This window comes from Anopheles bellator, chromosome 1 (assembly GCF_943735745.2).
Source record: "Anopheles bellator chromosome 1, idAnoBellAS_SP24_06.2, whole genome shotgun sequence".
Taxonomy (NCBI): Eukaryota; Metazoa; Arthropoda; class Insecta; order Diptera; family Culicidae; genus Anopheles; species Anopheles bellator.
This window is the reverse complement of record NC_071285.1, coordinates 23,971,557-23,990,010: the sequence shown is the minus strand read 5'-3', so window position 1 is coordinate 23,990,010 and position 18,454 is coordinate 23,971,557. Positions and strand designations below refer to the sequence as shown.

Below are 18,454 nucleotides of genomic sequence, written 5' to 3'. Positions count from 1 at the left end.
TAAAAATGATCAATATGCGTTTTCAACTTTAGAATCCGCCGACTGCCGACGCAGTTTTATACTTGTACTTGCTTTTTAAGTCGGGTTTTTTTTGCAATGACTTTAGCATTGTTTAATAGATTCTTTTCCAAACCATCCACTCCACTTTTGGAGATTTTTTTCGATCAAAACGCTTGCAATTACTTGAGACTGATCAACTATTCTTGGGGATTCCGTAGTGTATCTTCGGTAGCCTTGATCCCAGTGACACGCTGGACGAGCACTGATGTGAAACGGCCGACTGACAATCGATGTGTGTGAAATTTTTATTCGGTTTCTGGTGTAGGAACTTTAGATCCGGTGTCTGTAAGGGTCACCAAATGGTCCGTTGGGAGGGAACATCGCTTTGGGAAAACGCTCGGAAACGCAAAAATCACTGTTCAAATACAGCTTTACGCACTGCAAGCACATAACACGAAGCACGTTTTCTGATTTCCACTATCCGTGGGTCCACGTGATATGCTCATAATGCTTTGATGTCACTATGCACGAAAGTAAACCTAGCCGAGCATGTCACCATAATTTCGGCCCAGTGCAGAGATGGGCGCCAACAATAGCTTTTTGGTTCTGTTTTGTTTGAATACATAATACAGCAGTGGGTACCTGTTACGGTGATGGATTAATAGTGTGTTACTAATATCGGGTCATCCTTTCTTCATTTCTTTTCAAGCTCCCATTTCATGCTGATAAAAAACTTTCCCGTCGTCCACCACCACAACACAACCAGTTGCAGTCACACACTAGTTCCCTCATGTTTTGGTCACGAAACACGATCATCGAATGTTGAGAGTGTGGCAGATTGAGGTACAAACTAAAAGAAACCCAAAACACAGACGATACAATTTGATTGGCACATCCCGAAAACACATCCTGCAGATCTATTCGACTGACACCATAGTGGCATAAGATGTAGAGATCAAGCTCAATAGCAGAACAATTACGAGGTGGATGAAGAGGATAGCGAAGTGGCTAAATGAACTGCTGGCAAGACTGCTAATAGATAGTGTCCAAACGGTGAACCATAATTTCACGAGAAACATAACATATTCACGGTCGATGATCCGCTTGATTGGCGACACATTGCGTATCGATTGCGCCGGAGAACACGGAGGAGGCCATAGAACTAGCCACGGACGTTGCAGTTGCATCAACTGCGGAGTTAATCGGGTAGATGCCCGAAATAAGATAAAAGGCAAACAATTGGAGCAGCGAGCATGGAGACCACTCATTTAGTGACAGAATTCATCACCCACACCGGAGCCAATACGCAGGACGCAGTCAGCTGTCTGAAATCTTGGGAATGGGATCTGAAGAAGGCTTTAATAGATTACAATGGTATTTATCCTTCCCTCCGTTATACTTTGCAAACTATTCTCCTGAAGTCGCTTGCGGTTCAACTAAAAGCTACCATTTCGAGGCACTGTTCCCTTTATCAGCCAAAAGTTAATACTATGAGAATAGGCGAATGCGCTGCAAAGGAGTAAAAGCTCTTTCGAGTTCCGCAGAAGTCTATTTCGGCTTTTTACGTTGTAAAATATCTTGATTTTAGGCATCGATCGAACTGTTGCGACCATTTTATCTGAGAGATCCAATGTTTATCGCAAAATTGAAAAAATCAACCTCCCATAAGCAAATTTTTGTTTCCAATTCCATATTCGATAGCTCTTTAAAATGCTGAATCTTGGTTTTCTTTTATTTATCCATTCTATTTCCATGTGCTATGATGCAACGATGCCGGCAAATACCCGCCGAACTTCGTGACTCTTCCCCGACCATTGCATAAACCGTTGACATAAACATAAACGACCCACATGGCAGATACGTCAACAAACGAATATTTTAACAATAAAAAGAACGAAAATGATGGTTTGATGAATGCACGATCATCCGCACCACCGTCATCATCGTCTCATTTGCACGGATCCATCGTGTCCTGCTCGTCGACGGGTGGATCCATCATTTCGTCGCTCCCAAGCGCCACATCTTCCGCGCCAGTGTTCAATAATCAGCGCCACCAGCAACAGCTGCACCACCATCACCACCAGCAGCAACCGTATCATCAATATCCGAACGGTGCTAGCGGCACCGTAATCAGAAACGGTGCGGTTTGTGGTGGCAGTAACAGCAGCAGTAGCAGTAGCAATAGTAGTGCAACTCTGCATGTTCAAACACCACCAACGACGGTGAAATCATCGACAGCCTCGCTGGCTGGGACGGCCGTTAATCCGCACCGTCAACATCAATATCACCCGCACTACGGCATTCCGGCAGCAGCGTCGCTGGCGGGACATGACACTTCCGAACGGTGCAGCAACGGCGGCGGCAGTATCAACCCTACGTCCCACGCCACTCGACCGTCGGCCTCGCAACTGAAACCGATGCTAACCAAAGCCGATTCGGTTGACATTTTCGATTGTATGTTTGAGGAAACTAACTTCCATTCTCATCTGCTTATATCCGTTCGCTCTGTTTTTAACCCACACTAAGCTTTATTTCCCTATTTCTGTTCGGCTAGGTAAATAGCCAATTAGTTTCTTGTTTACTTTGCATCAACTTTCGTTCGGCCGACTGTTCGGCGGCCGACCTTCTCTTTACTTACACTTTGTTGTAAGAATTATTTTGTTGTAATTAAAATCACTATCTGTTGCAGAATTATCAGTAATTACTGATTATCAATACCTAATTGATTTTGTTATCTACAGCCTGTCGCTTGGCCGTGTCGCCGCTTAATCTGTTTCTTAATCTTACCGCATCTGCTCTTGAGTTTTTAATATGACGAGTTGCAATCGAACTTTTTGTTTTGCTTCACTCTAACGCAACGTATTAAACATTCTTTCCTTTTACCATTTCAACTACTCGAACGCGGGCGTATAGGTAAGAAGCTGGAACGAGGAATCTCCCGTGCGACCGAAAATGTGACACTCGTGTTCCGAGCGAGGCAAGAGTTTGAAATGGATTTCCACGCGCACATCCACGAGCAGAACGACAAGAATCTAAACTTTATCGACACCCCGGACTACACTTTTACGCTGCCGGACCTGACAAAGTATACGGATGATTTTCGGTAAGCATCATAACGCGGGGAAGTTTGTGCCCCGCCACGTTCACTGCATCGTAATCGGAGCGTTGGCTTTTTTCGATTTTAGAAAATTCCTCGAAAAGGATCTTATCGAAAGCTCGACGCTAAACTCGCTGGAAGCAACGAATCGGCTGAACTGGTGGTACGAGTCCGGCGCCTGCCGGAAGCTGTGGCCACTGGCGACGACGGGGGATGGCAACTGTTTGCTACATGCAGCGTCCCTCGCCATGTGGGGCTTCCATGACCGGCGGCTAACGTTGCGCCGGACGCTGCACGATATTCTGTCGAAGGAAGAGTTCCGGGACGCGCTGTACCGTAGGTGGCGGTTCCAGCAGACGCGCGTCAACCGGCAGGCGGGCTTTGTGTTTTGCGAGAGTGAGTGGGCCAAGGAGTGGGAAGAAATTGTGGCGATTGCGTCGCCCGAGCCGAGGCGCAACTCGAAAAGTACCGGCCCGTCACGGCGGCGATCGTTGCTGATCGAGAAAACCTTCGACGCCCTCGGCTCGAACGTGGCGGGACCGGACGATGAAAACGCCACGTACGAGAGTCTGGAAGAGATCCATGTGCTTGCGCTGGCGCACATTCTGCGCCGCACCATCATCGTAGTGTCGGACGTGTTTCTGCGGGACATCAATGGTGAAGCGTTTTCCCCGATACCGTTCGGTGGGGTGTATTTGCCGTTCGAGGTGCCGTCGAACGAGTGTCACCGTGCGCCGTTGCTGCTGGCGTACGATATGGCACACTTTTCCGCGCTCGTGGCCATGGAAGCACCGAACGATAGTCCCCCGGCTTTGATACCACTGGTGGACGCTTCGAACCAGCTGCTACCGATACAGTTTTGCATCGATCCCGGTACAGACTTTAACTGGCGCGAGTACGATGGCAGCGACGGCAACTGGACGCTAACCGATCGCGAGCACATAGCGCTGCTGAAGGAGTATCTTGACATTGTGCACGCCACCGGCATCGAGAGTCCGGACGATGAGATCTACTACGACGACTATTCGGACGACGAGTACGAAAAGAAACTGGCGGAAGGGGAACTGGGATTCGCCGCGGATGAGCATTACAATAACAACACCATCGTCGGGACCATCGGCCCGGGTGCTGCGACCGCCAGTACGGTGACAACAACGACATCGATTTCGTCGATGACGGCTTCCAATCAATCGCTGCCACCCGGTGGTGGCGCTGGTAGTGGCAAAGATGCCGGTGGCAAGAGTAAGGCCGCCAAGCAGTTGCAGAGCGTGGCGAAGCAGTTCGGTAGTATTGGCAAGTCGATGAGCCGCAAGCTGCGAAAAAACATTGGCTCGATAACGCGCATCGGCAGCAAGAACAGTGGCAGCGGTGGCAGCAAGAAGGCACACCTCCATGACAAAAGTGGCGGCCGTGGAGAGTGTTATCCTCGGTTTCGCATACTCTGTGCGCAGCTCAAGTCCCGCCGGCACGAGTACCAGGAGGAAATGATCAAGAATTATCTCGAGTGCGCGCAGGAGCGCTACCTGGAGGCGGAAAAGACACGCGAACGCAAGGAATTGGAGCGAATGACCAAGTATGTGGCCGAGGCGGGGAGTCAGGTGCATCATCACGAGCATGATGACGATGGCGTTGGGTGCGGAGGCGGTGGTGGTGGTGGTGGGGGCGTGCCGGAAGTCGATGGAGGAGACATGGTGAACTGTATCAATGCCAACTGTCTCAACTATGGTACGGCAGCCACCAGTTACATGTGCCTAGAATGTTACGAGACGCAGTGCAAGCGGGAGTCTCACTGCAGCAGTGGTGGAAGCAATCTTTACTCGCCCGAATACACCCCTCGGTATGGGACGGGCAAGTCGCGGTTCTACGCGGAAGCCGACATGGAAGCCCACGACCGGATACAGAGGCTTCCGTCGGCGAGGCGACTCAACGATCTCGATCAAACACTGTATCTGTCACGGTCCACTTTCTACAATGACACGCGACCGAACGAAATGCTGCACGCATCGTCGGCAGCTGGGCAGGTCTCCTACGGTCAAGGGTTGCTTTTAGCGCCGGAGTCGAGTGCTTCCGTTCTGCCAAGTAGTCAGCCACCTCCTCACCACCACCATCATCACGTCGTCGGTGTTGAAAACCAAATACCGGCACAACATTCGCAACACCAGGCCAGCCAGCCACGAGCTTCCTATCGGTGGGGTCCCGATACTGTGCAGCAGTACGCAGCACCCGAGTACACTAATTGTGCCAAACCACCCATCGGTTCCGGTGCCATGGCTGCCAGCTCGGGCGGCATGGTAGCTTCCATTTACTCTCCCGGCGGAACCAACAACAGTAGCAACACCAACCTGGCTTACAATCGGCAAACGACGGCAAAGTGTGTGGTCAATCTTCCTCCCATTTCGACGGGCAGCGGTGGTCAGCCGTCAGGCAATGACATCGGAAAACCACCGCATCCGTCTTACGCCGGTGGTGGCAGCGGCGTCTCGTCCAGTGCAGCGAATGAAGCTTCCAGATCGGCCCAACCATTTTCTTCCTCCTCATCGTCATCTTCCCTCGGTGGTAGCGGCGGTGGCGGCGGAGGCAACGGTGGCGGCCTGCAATCGACAGCAATGGTTGTAAACAGCAGCCACTACGGCAAGAATCAACTTTGCCGTACCGAAGGGTGCAAGTTCTACGGTAGCATCAATACCAATTTCTATTGCTCGAAATGCTGTCAGGAGTATAACATTTAGGAACTGTAAGACATTTACCCTCTCCATCACCACGTTTCCATCGCAAGTTTTAGTTCTGTCCAAGAGAAACACAAGCAACCGGAATGTTTACACAAATTGTTCTTGTTCTACCAACTTGTGTGTCGGGCGGACAATGTTTCAGCGAGGCGTAAGCAAACCAAACAACCAGATAAAAAACACACAAGAGAAATACGAAAGATACAGGAACAAAGATTATATTGGCTGTTGATGTAGCTTAGCATAGTAGAGAAGTCAGTGAAATTGTGATATATTGTAGGTCATATCCACGGTGAATATGGACATATTCATTCAATCAAATGTGTGGTTTTTTGCTATTGATGTTCAAGTGTTCGATAGAGCGCGCGCGCGCTCGCGTGTGCGCGTGAAGGGGTTTATCAATCCGTTGAGATTTTAGTGTTCTGCACTGGCTTTGTTGCTTCAGTATTCCGCGGACCAGAAGAGAGTGCGCAGTCGGTGCACAGACAGTGTTTCGCGTGGTGTCTCCGGCGGCTTCGTTTTAGATTTCTATCCGTAGTTTTTTTGAAAATTGGAAGAAACACAGATTTAACTTCATCGACTTTAGCTTTTTACCACACGTACGCGTTTGTTGTGCTTTTAACTATACGGAATGTCTCTTTTCCTCCTGACACGAGCTGCATGTTACGTCCGTCTTGGACATTTCATTGTTCTTTAATGCATAGGTTTTGTACACTCGCACGTTCGCCGCACGTAACGAGCATTACTTGCTGCGTGTCTGACAAATCTTTCGTTCTTAAGACATAGTTTCATTAAATAGTTTTAAAGGTGGGTGAGAGTGTTGCAAGTGTGTTGTACTCAACAGCACTGCTCAAGTAAAATTGGTTGGTTCCGTCGTTGTTTGAACGTTGTTTTTTAACCAAGCAAACGTTTTTCCAGCGTGGAATTTTTTAAAGCGGCTAAAGACCAGGTTTCAAAAGCATGTTGCGGTTGACGAACGAACGAAAAGCCGATGTTTTCCGTTGCTACTTTGGTTCGAAAATTCAAGGTCTCCCAGAATTCGAAAATTCAAGGTCCTCTCCGCCGGTATTAGGTCGTTCTGTACATGGAGCATGACATAGCTATTAATCAAACGGATCAATACCAAAATCGGCACCACAGCAGGAAGATGCTAAGAATATATAGATATAACTTGTTACGTTACATATGTAATCTTTTGAACGTTTTTTTATTTAATCGTTTTGTAAGATACGCGTTTAAAAAATGTGGTAACCGTTGTATGAGCTTTGTTCAGTAATGTGGTAATTTTACTAGCGTGCACTGCTTACAACGGTGGCCGATGTTAACATTCGATACTTTTCTTTTTATTTAATGAGCTACTTTTGAATTGGTTTTCAGCACGTGGACAAAATTAGCACAGTAACGTGGGTGTGCTAGGTGTGAGCAACCGATCGGCTCCAATAATCTGCTCCAAGGCTAGGAGGCCCCATGGGTAGTCAGTACGGAACAGAAAGAAATTCAATATACAGAGAAAGGTAGTGCGGAAAGTTCGATATATTTATTCTACGGAGTCCCCCTCTGCATATTGTGAAGAAAATGCGCTTCGTTAGGAAGGAAGAAAAAGGCATCCAGCGTTAAAAAACGACGTTTGTCGAATAAATTATGAAAAGATATTTAATTTTCTAGAACCTATTACTAACAACAGTTTGAACAATATTCTGTGGCGAAACTTCCAGGAGAAAATGTATAGAACCAAACTTGTAACGAATTGTTTTCTCAGATACTAGAGTCTCGACTAATAAAGACACGTGAGTGTTCATTTCGATTGTGTATAATTTTGTAAATGCTTTTCGTTCATGCTTCATTTCCACACATTGTGTTTCCGCAAGATAATCTACGGTCTGTTTTCAACGTTTTTGTCTTTATTGATTGAGTTCAACATTTTATGTGTGAATCACGCGTTCAAATCAAATAACGAATTAAATTCAATTTAAATTTTAACTGAATTTTTGTAAACGTGAAAGAGCCATCTATTGAGAAAAATGATGTGGTGTAGCCTAAACATGGTTTGAAACTTAACTACTGGCTAGGAATTTATGGTTTGCACTCCGAACGCCAGATGCCTCTTTTCACTCTGACTTCTCCGGGATTATAGAACATTTTGAAACAACAACAAGAATCAACAAAACGGTCGTAAATCACTAAATCACTTCAGTCAACAAAGGAAATGAAGGTTATAGCCTAAAATAGATAAGTTATCTATGAAAAATGGCTCTCTAAAACCAACTTTTATCAGCTGCTTTAACGCGATCGTTAGCACAGTTCTGATAGCATTTTCCGTCGAATATTCTCAGATGTTGAGCGTGCGAGAACTGTTCTTAATTAAAGATTTAACACGCAAAAGCCACGACAAATACTACGAGTTCAGATACATGGATCAGACATGATCGAAAGAGAAGCACTAGGTTTTTTTTTGTTTTTCATGTATTACAGAGATTTTTAGCTTAAGCCAATTCGTCTCTTCCTAGCACTTGGTACTTTGCACTTATATCTTCATGTGTTTGGAGATTTTCTTCAACTGGAAGAAATCCCAAGAGGCCAGCCTGAATAAGATTAAGTAACTCTTCTGTAGGTTGTGTTTTTCAAAAAATGGTCAGTATCTGTTATCCGAGTAGCGATGGCGTCATGAAGCGGAACCCCAAAACGGATTAATCGTTGGAAGTAACTTTGCGCACGTTGGTGAAAGCTTGGATTTATGGAGCGGATGCGTGTGCGATTGCTGGCCCTTAAGACAAAACAGCATGTAGCGGAATGTCTTTCTGTCCGTCGGATAATCGCACTGCAATCGATATGGCAACCATCGAACGAAGAACGATGGGAACGTATCGTTTTATATCCAGCCCTGGAAACGGCACGGGATTAGAGGGATTTGTGATTGTGTTATCCGCGATGACAAATTGCACGCTTTTTTGCATATGCTCCCATCCTACGCCCGAACAGTGGGACGATTCTGCAAAATGTTGTTCTAGTAGAAACGACATAGTATTTATTATGCATTGCCATTTCCGGTTAGTTTGCAATATGCTACAGTAAGATGTTATGTGGTGTAAAATCGAGATTCTCGTTTCCGCCAATGTAAACCATTGTGTGCGGCGAATGAAAAAAAACGTATCCATTTGCATTCGATTGTTTTCGTATTTTCGCTTTGGTCTGTACTGGACATTTGACGCTATTGGTTTTGTAGATTAGAATTGGATGCTGTAAATTTTATTTCAACCAAAAGTTTTGTGAAGTGAGCAAAAAATCCGAAACACAGTGAACTGATTTTGTTTGCGCAACAGAAAACCTAATGCCCTAAAGTCTGACGAGTCACAATAAGGCGGACTTTAAAAAGTTGGTATCAAAAGAATCATATGCTAAAAAGCATGTCCAAATTGAAATTCAATTTCCGTTTGTGTGGATCAGTTTCAAATGAAGCAACCAAATTTGTGTTTTTATCGTCGTTCGTGATAGGGTCGTTCGTTAAGTTGATAAACACATCATTCAAACTACTTCCTCCAAATTTCGAAAACAACTGTATCAGGTTTCGATTTGACAAGTTTTTGCGATAGATTCTGCATCAAGGTGCCCAAAGCTTTTAGCTGAAAGCGTTGGGAGCTGCTGCTATTTTTCAGTTCAAGAACTCAACTTTACTTATTTAATTGATCTACTATTTTGCCAATAATGACTAATGCATCTAAGTGCTTACAGTTAATCAAATACAGGACACAAGCAAGAGGAACAAGCGCTCAATAATTTAGAAATGGCTTGCGGTTTTCCTACGGCCCCACAACTTATGCACATAGTCACAAAAAAGGATTGCGGAGTGAAAGTTACGTGTATGTATATGACAGTTTCAATTTCCTTAGAGCTGTGTTCCTGTAGTATTTACGTTTGCATCGAGCCAAAATTTTAGGAAATGGGCAGACTTCATGTTCAGATCTTGCTGTCACGTCTACGTTCAAAATGACAATAAAGTGAGTAGGAAATACAATTTTCCTGTGAATCGCTTTGCTATTTGAGGTGCTGTTGCACCTGTCGTTATTGTTACAATTTCCAATTATTCAAGGGAACTGAATTCGAGCAGCATCAGTATTGATTTTCCTAGGCAGTGCTCTAAGATGTGTACCCACATTGAATGTAATTATTATTGCGAGAATCAGATTGTCCATAATTCAGCATTCAATATTAATTAGAAAACAGCTTTTGAATTGTAACGTAAATTATGTGTCTATTTCGACCAAATTGATATTTGAATTGATGATGATATTTTATAAAAATGGTTTAAAACCAACATTCGAAAAGTTATACCTCCAAAACGTAAAACACCGGGTTGATTTCTAAAGTTTTCTTACGGTAATTTGAAAACATTCATAAGTGTAATTCAATTTAATAAAACTTCTTTTGAGTTTCGCATACACCGTGTTATTTACAAACGTGTAGAATGTGTGTAAATGAATGAAACATGAAAAAAAATTAAGCAGCTTAAGGTATTTTCAATTGGGGTGTTAAAATTTTTTCAAATTAATACTCCAAGTTAGTTCCAGTACTTTGATACGTGTTCTCAAAAACGTTTTAATGTAATGTGAAAATCTCAATGCCGACAAACAATTCGTTTTCTTTTGAAAAGTCTTTTTGTATTTTTTAAGCAAAATTTCATATTTTTTTTCTAAATATTATGAATTGAATGTTCATTTCATTCATTGAAATGAGTGAGACTGAATGAATTGTTCATTTCCGATGAATTTTCGAACATTGCCACCGTGAGTTCCGGATATCCGGCGCGAATTTTTAGTTTTTGCGGAGGTTGCAAATGTTTCGACAGTTACAATATTCCCGCTAACATTGCCGGATGGTTAGAGGAATGGTTTTCACTTTCCCCAGAAATGCCAAATGTGATGTGGATTTGACTGATGTAGGAATTGAGAAAACGGCTTCGCATCTCGAAGAATATCCGTAAAGAATATAAGAATATCGATCTAATCTAATATCGCATCAATAAATGTGGCTCTTGAAGCATATTCAAATCGATTTTCCACGTATAACATGGGACATTGTTAATAGATGTTGATCTTATTGTTTGACTGTTACATTGACAATCAATTTACATTTCGCGTTACTTTCGATCTTGTTGAAAAATAAACTTTCACAAAAAGTTTCACTGTACACTCTAGTTGGGAACAACATTGCCCATTAACGAGGGTTTATCCCGTGGTGAAGCCGTGGAGACATATTGTGAAAGTTTCTTAATCTACTCTCTTATTGAACCATAAATAATGCATAAGGAAGTGGCGTTTGGATGCATATCCCGATCGGCAAATGGTTGGAGTTTTCGTCCACTGCGCTTCTGACAAGATCTTGGCTTTCCGCAGGAGCTTGCGATAGGTCTCATCACAGCCCACAAGTTATCCTCTTGCTGGAGAACTTTCTTTGAATAGGATCTGCAATGAATAATTGCGGTTCGGTGGAGTTACCAATACACATTTCAAGCTAGCTTTCTTTACGGCCATATTACGGATTTCCATTTTTGTAGAGTAGCGTAATAATTTCAATCTACTCATGTGGGCCAACAACGGACATGGGAATTAAAAGTTTCAAAAGTTCTCTAAAAACATCAGCTCCTGTTTGAATCCCTCATTACGTTTTCTGTATTTTTCTACAGTTTGACTAAGTTAAAATCTTTCGTTCAGATTGTTTTCGAACTAATCGTTTGGAAAAAATATATATAAATAGAAAAGAATAAAGTGTAATGGAACAGGAAAGGATGCGCAGACCCTTGACTAAGAATCCTTTATCATGTCTTTTGGATGGTGAAAGCAAAAACGCCTCCCATCTTCGAGTTGATGGATAGCGGCAAATCAAAAGGATAATATTGTTTTTTCGTTTCTATATTGTTGCTTACGTAATGGCAAATAAACACGAATTATATTAGATCCCTTGTAATGAATGGCACGCAATCCATTTGCCCAAAATTGGTTGATACTTCTGTTTAAGAAATCACGCCACACAATTAATAAATAGGAAAGTTTGCTCTCTTTGTTACCTTTACTAGTCGATAGCTAATCGTTTTCTGGTGTTCAGATTAGCACTTAAGATTCTATTTACAGGAAAACTAAAAATAAAATCCATCCGTAATAGGTGTTGACAATTGATTTTGAAAGAAAGTTTCATGCTCGAAAGTGTTCAACACAGATTATCTGCGGATTGCGTGGGGAAAGTCTATTTCAGTCTCTATTTCTAGACGCATTTATCGCTCTCCTATTGACTTTAGCTTACCATTCGGGAATAAAGCATCGTCATTTCGGGTTGATTAATTCTCAAGAGAGCGATTGAGAGGACTCTTTAAATGTTGAAAATTGAAAACCCTCATCAATTTCACAAAACCTTCATTTCCTAACAAACTAACTCAATGTGCCTTGAACAATGATCCGTAATAATTAACATACAAAACATTGCGTGAAACCCAAAATTAGTTATTTAATCGAAATTAATTTTAAAACTTTAAATTGTAATGTATTCAGTAATTGCCATTTTCCCATCGCCTCGCTCAAAATATAGTGTCCGTATCGACCTTAGGAGTTGCTGAAATCACACCGTCGGAATGGTGTGAATGTGATGGCATCATAAATAGTACATCAGCCTTCTACAGAGATGAAACAGTACTCAGAACCAGCAGATGGAACCAATCTTGGCCGACGGCATTACTAGCACAGGTATTCGGGTATATTTATTGAACGGAACTCAGAATATCGACGGAAATCGTGTCATTAGGTGAAGAAATTAACGAACTGGAAATGGCGATGACACTTTTTGGCAAGCTGTTTGGAAATTGATAACGTAAACCGGGAGAAAGAAAAACGCCGGTTGGTCGGTCTCTAATGAAAATGGTACCGGAAATCGACAGGTTAAAGGTGATGCTGAGCAGTAAAACACCATTTGGTGCTGTCATCGTTAGGGTATCGTTATGCTACAGGAAAGGTCGTGCCGTTTGGCTTGGTCATTCCCTCCGGGGACATTCCAAAATCATTAAAGTCGAATCCAGCCGTCGGGCTCCGGGTTCTCTGTGGCCCACCATGCCTAGACGAGACTGACCGTACGCACGGGGCAGTTTATTGAACCCTACTAAAATATGGGGCTCATAAATTCTCCGTTATTATTCGGTTTCTCGGGCTCGGGAGCCCGTACTCCCGTCCAGCCTGAACCCATTACTAGATAGTGTGTGTCCTGCTGGAACAGGGAGTGTCATGAATGCCAGAACAGTAGCTTATAGCCATTTAATTTAGATTCAGCAAGGATGACCGTGTCGGACGGTTGTTTGCATTTGTGTCGATTTTTGGTGACAGAAACAATCTTGCATAACGATTTTTTTCGCCACTGTTATTAAATTACTTTGTTACTAGTATTCCACTTTTAGTGTAGAGTGTGATTTTATTTGTGTCATTTACATCGCTGTTACTATTTTGGCTTGTTTTCAAATAGAAAATAATTGGAGTTCTTTACTATGATCATTGAAATGTAAATTTAAATTAAAAGCGAAATTTGAACATAGCTGCAAAATGAGAACCTTTGTTGATAATGTTAATTAACCACATGTCAAAAGAGAACGATGAGCCTGTGTCTCGTATCCGAATCGTCCGTCTTTGAATCGAAACGGGCAGTCTGGACGAAATTTATCCGAAGATGCCCAAAATGATCCACCGAAGGGAATTATGTAAATAGTTTGATCGAAAGTCGACCAACTGGAACGTCTTGAGCGAACGGCATCGGTGGCATTCCGTAATTGGTCTGATTATTCCTCGGGGATCACGGTAAGCGGGAAGCGCATCAACCCACCAGAAAGCTCATCTATTATTTGCTGACTTCAGCGAATATAAATTATGTGCAAGTCGATGCCCGGTCCCAACGGGTTTGCGCTACCGTCCGGCAAATGGCCAAGATTGGCATTGGAAGAGTTGCTTAAATTGTGCAACAATTGCCACTTATTATTAGGCCTACCTTTTCGGACAGTTGATAAAAGAGGTTGATTAGCTTGTTTTGGTGCAAGGCTCGAGGTTGTACTGGAAATGTTGTGTTTTCCGAAAAACGAAGGGCCAATCGACACATAAACCAAATCCAATCGAAGCCGGTATCGGCAATTTTCTTGTACCAATTGTTTCTCCTAGATGCAAACGACGGCTCAGGCGAGAGAACATGTTTCAGGTGATCACTGTTTAGTTTGGAATAGAAGTCCTCCGCCATGATTGGTTTATCGGCGGCCGATCCAATATTAGGTCTGTGCGCAATGAATGAAGGTTCAACAGCAAGGACGATTAATGGTCTTGGGCCTTTCTGGCGTGCAGATAGGGGGATTGTTTACCTTGCGGCCCTTCGAACAAACTAAGAAGGTCCAGCAAGTTCAGGTCCGGATGTCGCGGATAGGTAAACATCAATCACCAGCAAACTGGCTGATGGAAGTGGCTGTCAGTTTTTCGTGACAAGAAATCGTCCAGCCCAGCACAAGTAATCCTTCTCGAATTAACTTATATTGGTGCCTAGTACTAGGTTGGGATTTACTCTATTTTGCTGTTCATTAAGTCAAGGGCTGTATAAATAAAATTGTGTAAGTAAAACTACTCTCAGATAAAATAAAAAGAAATACATAATGCAGAATACCATTTGGTAAAGGAACTTTATTTATTAAAGCCAAAAGGCAATACTTTTCTATTGTTTGTGGTATTCGGTGCAAAATTAGTGTCTTTTTACGAAGGGATACGTTTCTCACTCAAGCAACGGTAACGGTGGCATTGCACGGAATTGCAACATTTTGTTTTTATCCTTCCCTATCTTTATCGACCAGCAGCAACTCGAAGAGAGCATAAACGACGAAAGGTTAACGCCAAAGCTATAGCTTGCAGCCGGTGAGATTATTATTACTTTATTAACACTTAATTCAACGGTTCGCCTTCGCTCTTCGCGGGCCACAATGTTGGGACCTTTGGATCGTAGATAATATTGTCGATTGTACGAAATCCGGCAGTTTTGGGATTCTTCAGTGCAGAAAATGACTCTTGGCTACTTTCATATATTTGTTGCGAAAGAACAGCACCGGTTTTTTAATTATCGTAACAACACCAACAAAGTTCAAGTTAAAAGAAGTATTTTAGTATGTCATCAAATTAAGATACTGAAACTCGCTCTCAGTCAATTTCACTTAGCTAACGAACGGCCTTTGCCAACATTTCCATTACATTCCTATAAATTACGAACAATTTCTCAACTAAAAATATGCTAAAGTAATCAAATTGGTTTTTAACGGTTCGCCGGATTTAAACGACTCATTGCATGCCTTTCCATGCTATTTGCGTGCAGGAAAATTGTCCGGAAAATGGAGGCAAGCATTTTCATGCAGCTTGCATGGAAGTTTGCTAAACGGTGAATTGAAACTGACTGTTAACGTTAGCCAATAAGGCATATTTATGGAAGTTCAATTTAAGAAAATTCATTACTGTAACAATATTACTGCTTTTAACTGTACAATCTTATAACAATATTGTACTTTTTTGACTTGTCGGTACCGGGTATGGTACAACAAGTTCCATTTCCAGATTTTAGTAGTCGATTACGGAGCAAAACAAGTCTAGCAACACTGTGAAACATTCAACTATAATTGTTTTTAGTAGCGTAGTGTATATCGTAGTGTTTTCTTGCATGTCGCATGCTTTCTCCATTAAGACACTGCAGAACAGAGCAGAAAGCCCGGTATGGCATTTTATTATAGTCGCACTTCTTGAATTGTTGGCGTAGCGCCTGCTGGAAGTGGTCTCAGCTGTTTCAGGGCGTAGTGCACCGCGTCGTGTATAGTGGGATAAACACGAACGTAGCTCTCCTCGCCCCCAATGAAGCCACATTTCTTCATCTTTTCGAACACCAACGGTGAACAGCCAGCCAGCAGCGTTTGGATGTCGATCGATTCCAGCTCTTTGATGAGCGCTTTAAACGTGGAAATGGCGGAAGGATCAATGTAGCTGAGCGCGGTGAAGTCCAGGATCAGCATTTTAATCGCATCCTCCGCGGGATAGTAGTCGGGATCCTTGCGGCGCTTGATCTCTTCCGTCATGTTCACGTTAAGCATCTGGCAAATCGTGTTCTTAAAAGTGGCTCGAGACGCAAAATGTAGCCCTCCACTGTAGTGTATGATTTTGATGCCTTGGTGTTCGATCAGCTGTAAGAGAAACGGTACGATAAAGTACTACGGACAGACGTGGACATGTCACCCACTTACCCCTTCGTATCGGGTCAAGTCCAGATAAACGTCCGAGTTGGGCACATTGCCCATCTGGCACATGTAAGGCTTGATGGCGCGGACGAAGATGCTCGAAACGCTCATTGTGAATCCTACGATCAGCCCCAGATCAATCGACACGAACACAACCGTTACGAACGTGAGTACCCAGGTCAACCCATCGAAGAATCCTTGCCGCCAGAACCTCGGCAAGTCGCGCGATTGCATGAGCAAACCCTGCACCGAAACGAGGATGATGCTGGCCAGGATGCACCGTGGCAGGGGTTGGAAAAACGAGGCCACATACAGCAGAACCACACCGAGCAGGGAACAAGACACGAGGCCAGTAATCTGCGTTTTTCCACCGGCCAAGTACTGGATCGCCGCGCGGGACAACGACGCCGCGAAGGGAAAGCAAGAAAAGAACGATGCGAAGAGGTTGCCCGCGCCCAGTGCCAATAGCTCCTGGTTGAAGCCTATTTCGTAGTTTTCCTTTTTGGCGAAAATGATTCCGAGCGAAACGTGAACAGCGTAAGCGACCACGGCCACGGTTATACTTTCCATGACTATATCCGGTAAAATGTTGAAGTTGGGCAGTTTCGGAGCTGTAATCGGGGCGCAGAAACGAGAGATTGAAAGCCTTGAAGTGGCAGGCTGCAATTTGAGAATGTAAGTTACCTGGCAATCCTTGCGGTATAGATCCGACAATTTTCGTGCCGTACTCAGCCTCCAAATTGAAGTGGATTGACAATAAAGTTCCGCAGACAACCAGAATTAGTTGGATCGGTATCGGGATGATGCACAGTTTTGCAAGTCTTGGCTGCAAATGAACGGATAAAGTAGCGTCAGTTTCACAGCACAGCCACATTGCTTGAAAAAAAAGACCTACCTTAATGACTTCGTTGTTGATGAGCAGAATAATGATCGTAACGGCTGATATGGCGAAGCTCATCAAATTTGTCTCTGGAAGCCTTTTCCCCAATTCGTAGTAAATCTTGCAATAAAAATAAAAGAATGTTGTAGAGTTCTGCGCTCCTCGAAGATAGTCGTACTTGTGCGACTTACTTTCACGATCTCAAACCTACTGTCGAGGTGTGGCAATGTAAGGCCCAATATATCCTTCAGCTGCGACGTGAACACATAGCACGCGGCTCCGGTAGTGAATCCGGACACCAGTGCTTCCGATAGCAGAAAGGAAACTACACCCATTCTTAGCAGACTCATAACAAGCTGGGTGCGAGAGCAGCAAACATATTCTAATAATTCTAATATTCTAATTATTTGATTGGGAATTACCTGTATTAAACCGACTAAAAAACACAGTGCTACGCCCACTTCGAGGTTTGTGTATGGAGATCCTTCGCCGGAATGATTGAAAACGATTTTGCCGGTCATAATTGAGACCACCGATAGTGTTCCTGTATGCCAAGAGAATGCACGTAAAAGTTAAGTTTCAACTCAACTCGAACATCAGAAGTGACGCACCCATAGAGTTGTGCCGAGAGCTACCGAACAGGAAGTAGATGAACACGGGGAAAAATGCTGTGTAGATGCCGGTGACGGGTGGCATGCCGGCCAGCAGAGCATAGCCCATTCCTTGCGGGATGTGCATTACGCCCACCGTCAAGCCGCTGATCAGATCGCCAATGAAGTCGGACGGAAACTTGTACTCCGGCAGCCAGTTGAAGATGGGAAAGAGCCCCGTGACGCACGACTTCGGGTCGACTTCTCGCACACTTTCGAGGGCTTCGTGGAAGAACTGCGACTTCGGTTTGAAGTAATTGAACGCATTGTTCAAGTCCTCCTGCTGATAGTGGGGCCGAGTGACGATCACCTGGGACACCTTGGGACGAACGCGGCGTCCACCCGTCTCTCCGTTGTCGGCGTAATCCCGGCTGTACCCGGGATTGAACACCCCGTTGTTCGCGGGATTATTTCTCATCTCTTGTCCGCCCGGAGACTAGCTAGCCGGATGGATAAAGACACATCAATTATGTGTGGTCAGATAGTTTGTTTCCGGAATTGCATATTGCAAATTACTTTTCTAGATCCACTTTCGGTCAGTGCTTAAAGTTATCAAACACAGGTTGGATGCGAATCGTTCGATGCATTTATCACATGCATTGAGAGTAAACCCTCGCGGTCAGCACGTGAACGATGCGCTCAGATTGCTAAATCAAACATAGCAACGAACAGCTGAACAGCCATCCTTGGCTGATCCATTTGGCAAGATCAGATTCGGACGCGCGCGTTGTTGATAGAACAAATCCACAACTGCTTCGTACATTTGGCGCTAATCGGTGCCTCAATGGACTTCGTAAAACTGTCTGATAGCTCTGATGTGTCTGATGT

General features: G+C 43.9%; 2 protein-coding genes across 2 annotated transcripts; one reads left to right on the top strand and one right to left on the bottom strand.

Moving 5' to 3' along the window:
• Window positions 1-1,253: 1,253 nt before the first annotated feature.
• Window positions 1,254-6,898, top strand: LOC131215267 (uncharacterized). The gene is made up of 4 exons (XM_058209655.1): window positions 1,254-1,374; window positions 1,858-2,454; window positions 2,914-3,103; window positions 3,186-6,898. Exons 1-4 carry the CDS (start codon window positions 1,254-1,256, stop codon window positions 5,824-5,826), a joined length of 3,549 nt encoding a protein of 1,182 aa, XP_058065638.1. The 3' UTR covers window positions 5,827-6,898.
• An 8,465-nt stretch (window positions 6,899-15,363) lies between these two features.
• Window positions 15,364-18,050, bottom strand: LOC131214886 (pendrin-like). The gene is made up of 7 exons (XM_058209222.1): window positions 17,588-18,050; window positions 17,399-17,520; window positions 17,168-17,332; window positions 16,992-17,096; window positions 16,781-16,922; window positions 16,103-16,707; window positions 15,364-16,042 (listed from the first exon to the last, which is right to left on the bottom strand). The coding sequence occupies exons 1-7, from the start codon at window positions 18,042-18,044 to the stop codon at window positions 15,593-15,595; spliced, it is 2,046 nt and encodes a 681-aa protein (XP_058065205.1). The 5' UTR covers window positions 18,045-18,050; the 3' UTR covers window positions 15,364-15,592.
• Between the last annotated feature and the right edge of the window lie 404 nt (window positions 18,051-18,454).

Bases quoted from the DNA above. Each gene is read 5' to 3' on its own strand.
- LOC131215267 (XM_058209655.1), top strand. From the start codon at position 1,254: ATGGAGACCACTCATTTAGTGACAGAATTCATCACCCACACCGGAGCC. The intron at 2,455-2,913 runs GTATGTTTGAGG...GCGGGCGTATAG, and splicing joins TTCGGTTGACATTTTCGATT to GTAAGAAGCTGGAACGAGGA. The intron at 3,104-3,185 runs GTAAGCATCATA...TTTCGATTTTAG, and splicing joins AAGTATACGGATGATTTTCG to AAAATTCCTCGAAAAGGATC.
- LOC131214886 (XM_058209222.1), bottom strand. From the start codon at position 18,044: ATGAGAAATAATCCCGCGAACAACGGGGTGTTCAATCCCGGGTACAGC. The intron at 17,333-17,398 runs GTAATTCCCAAT...TCTCGCACCCAG, and splicing joins TTTTAGTCGGTTTAATACAG to CTTGTTATGAGTCTGCTAAG. The intron at 16,708-16,780 runs GTAACTTACATT...CCCCGATTACAG, and splicing joins TATACCGCAAGGATTGCCAG to CTCCGAAACTGCCCAACTTC.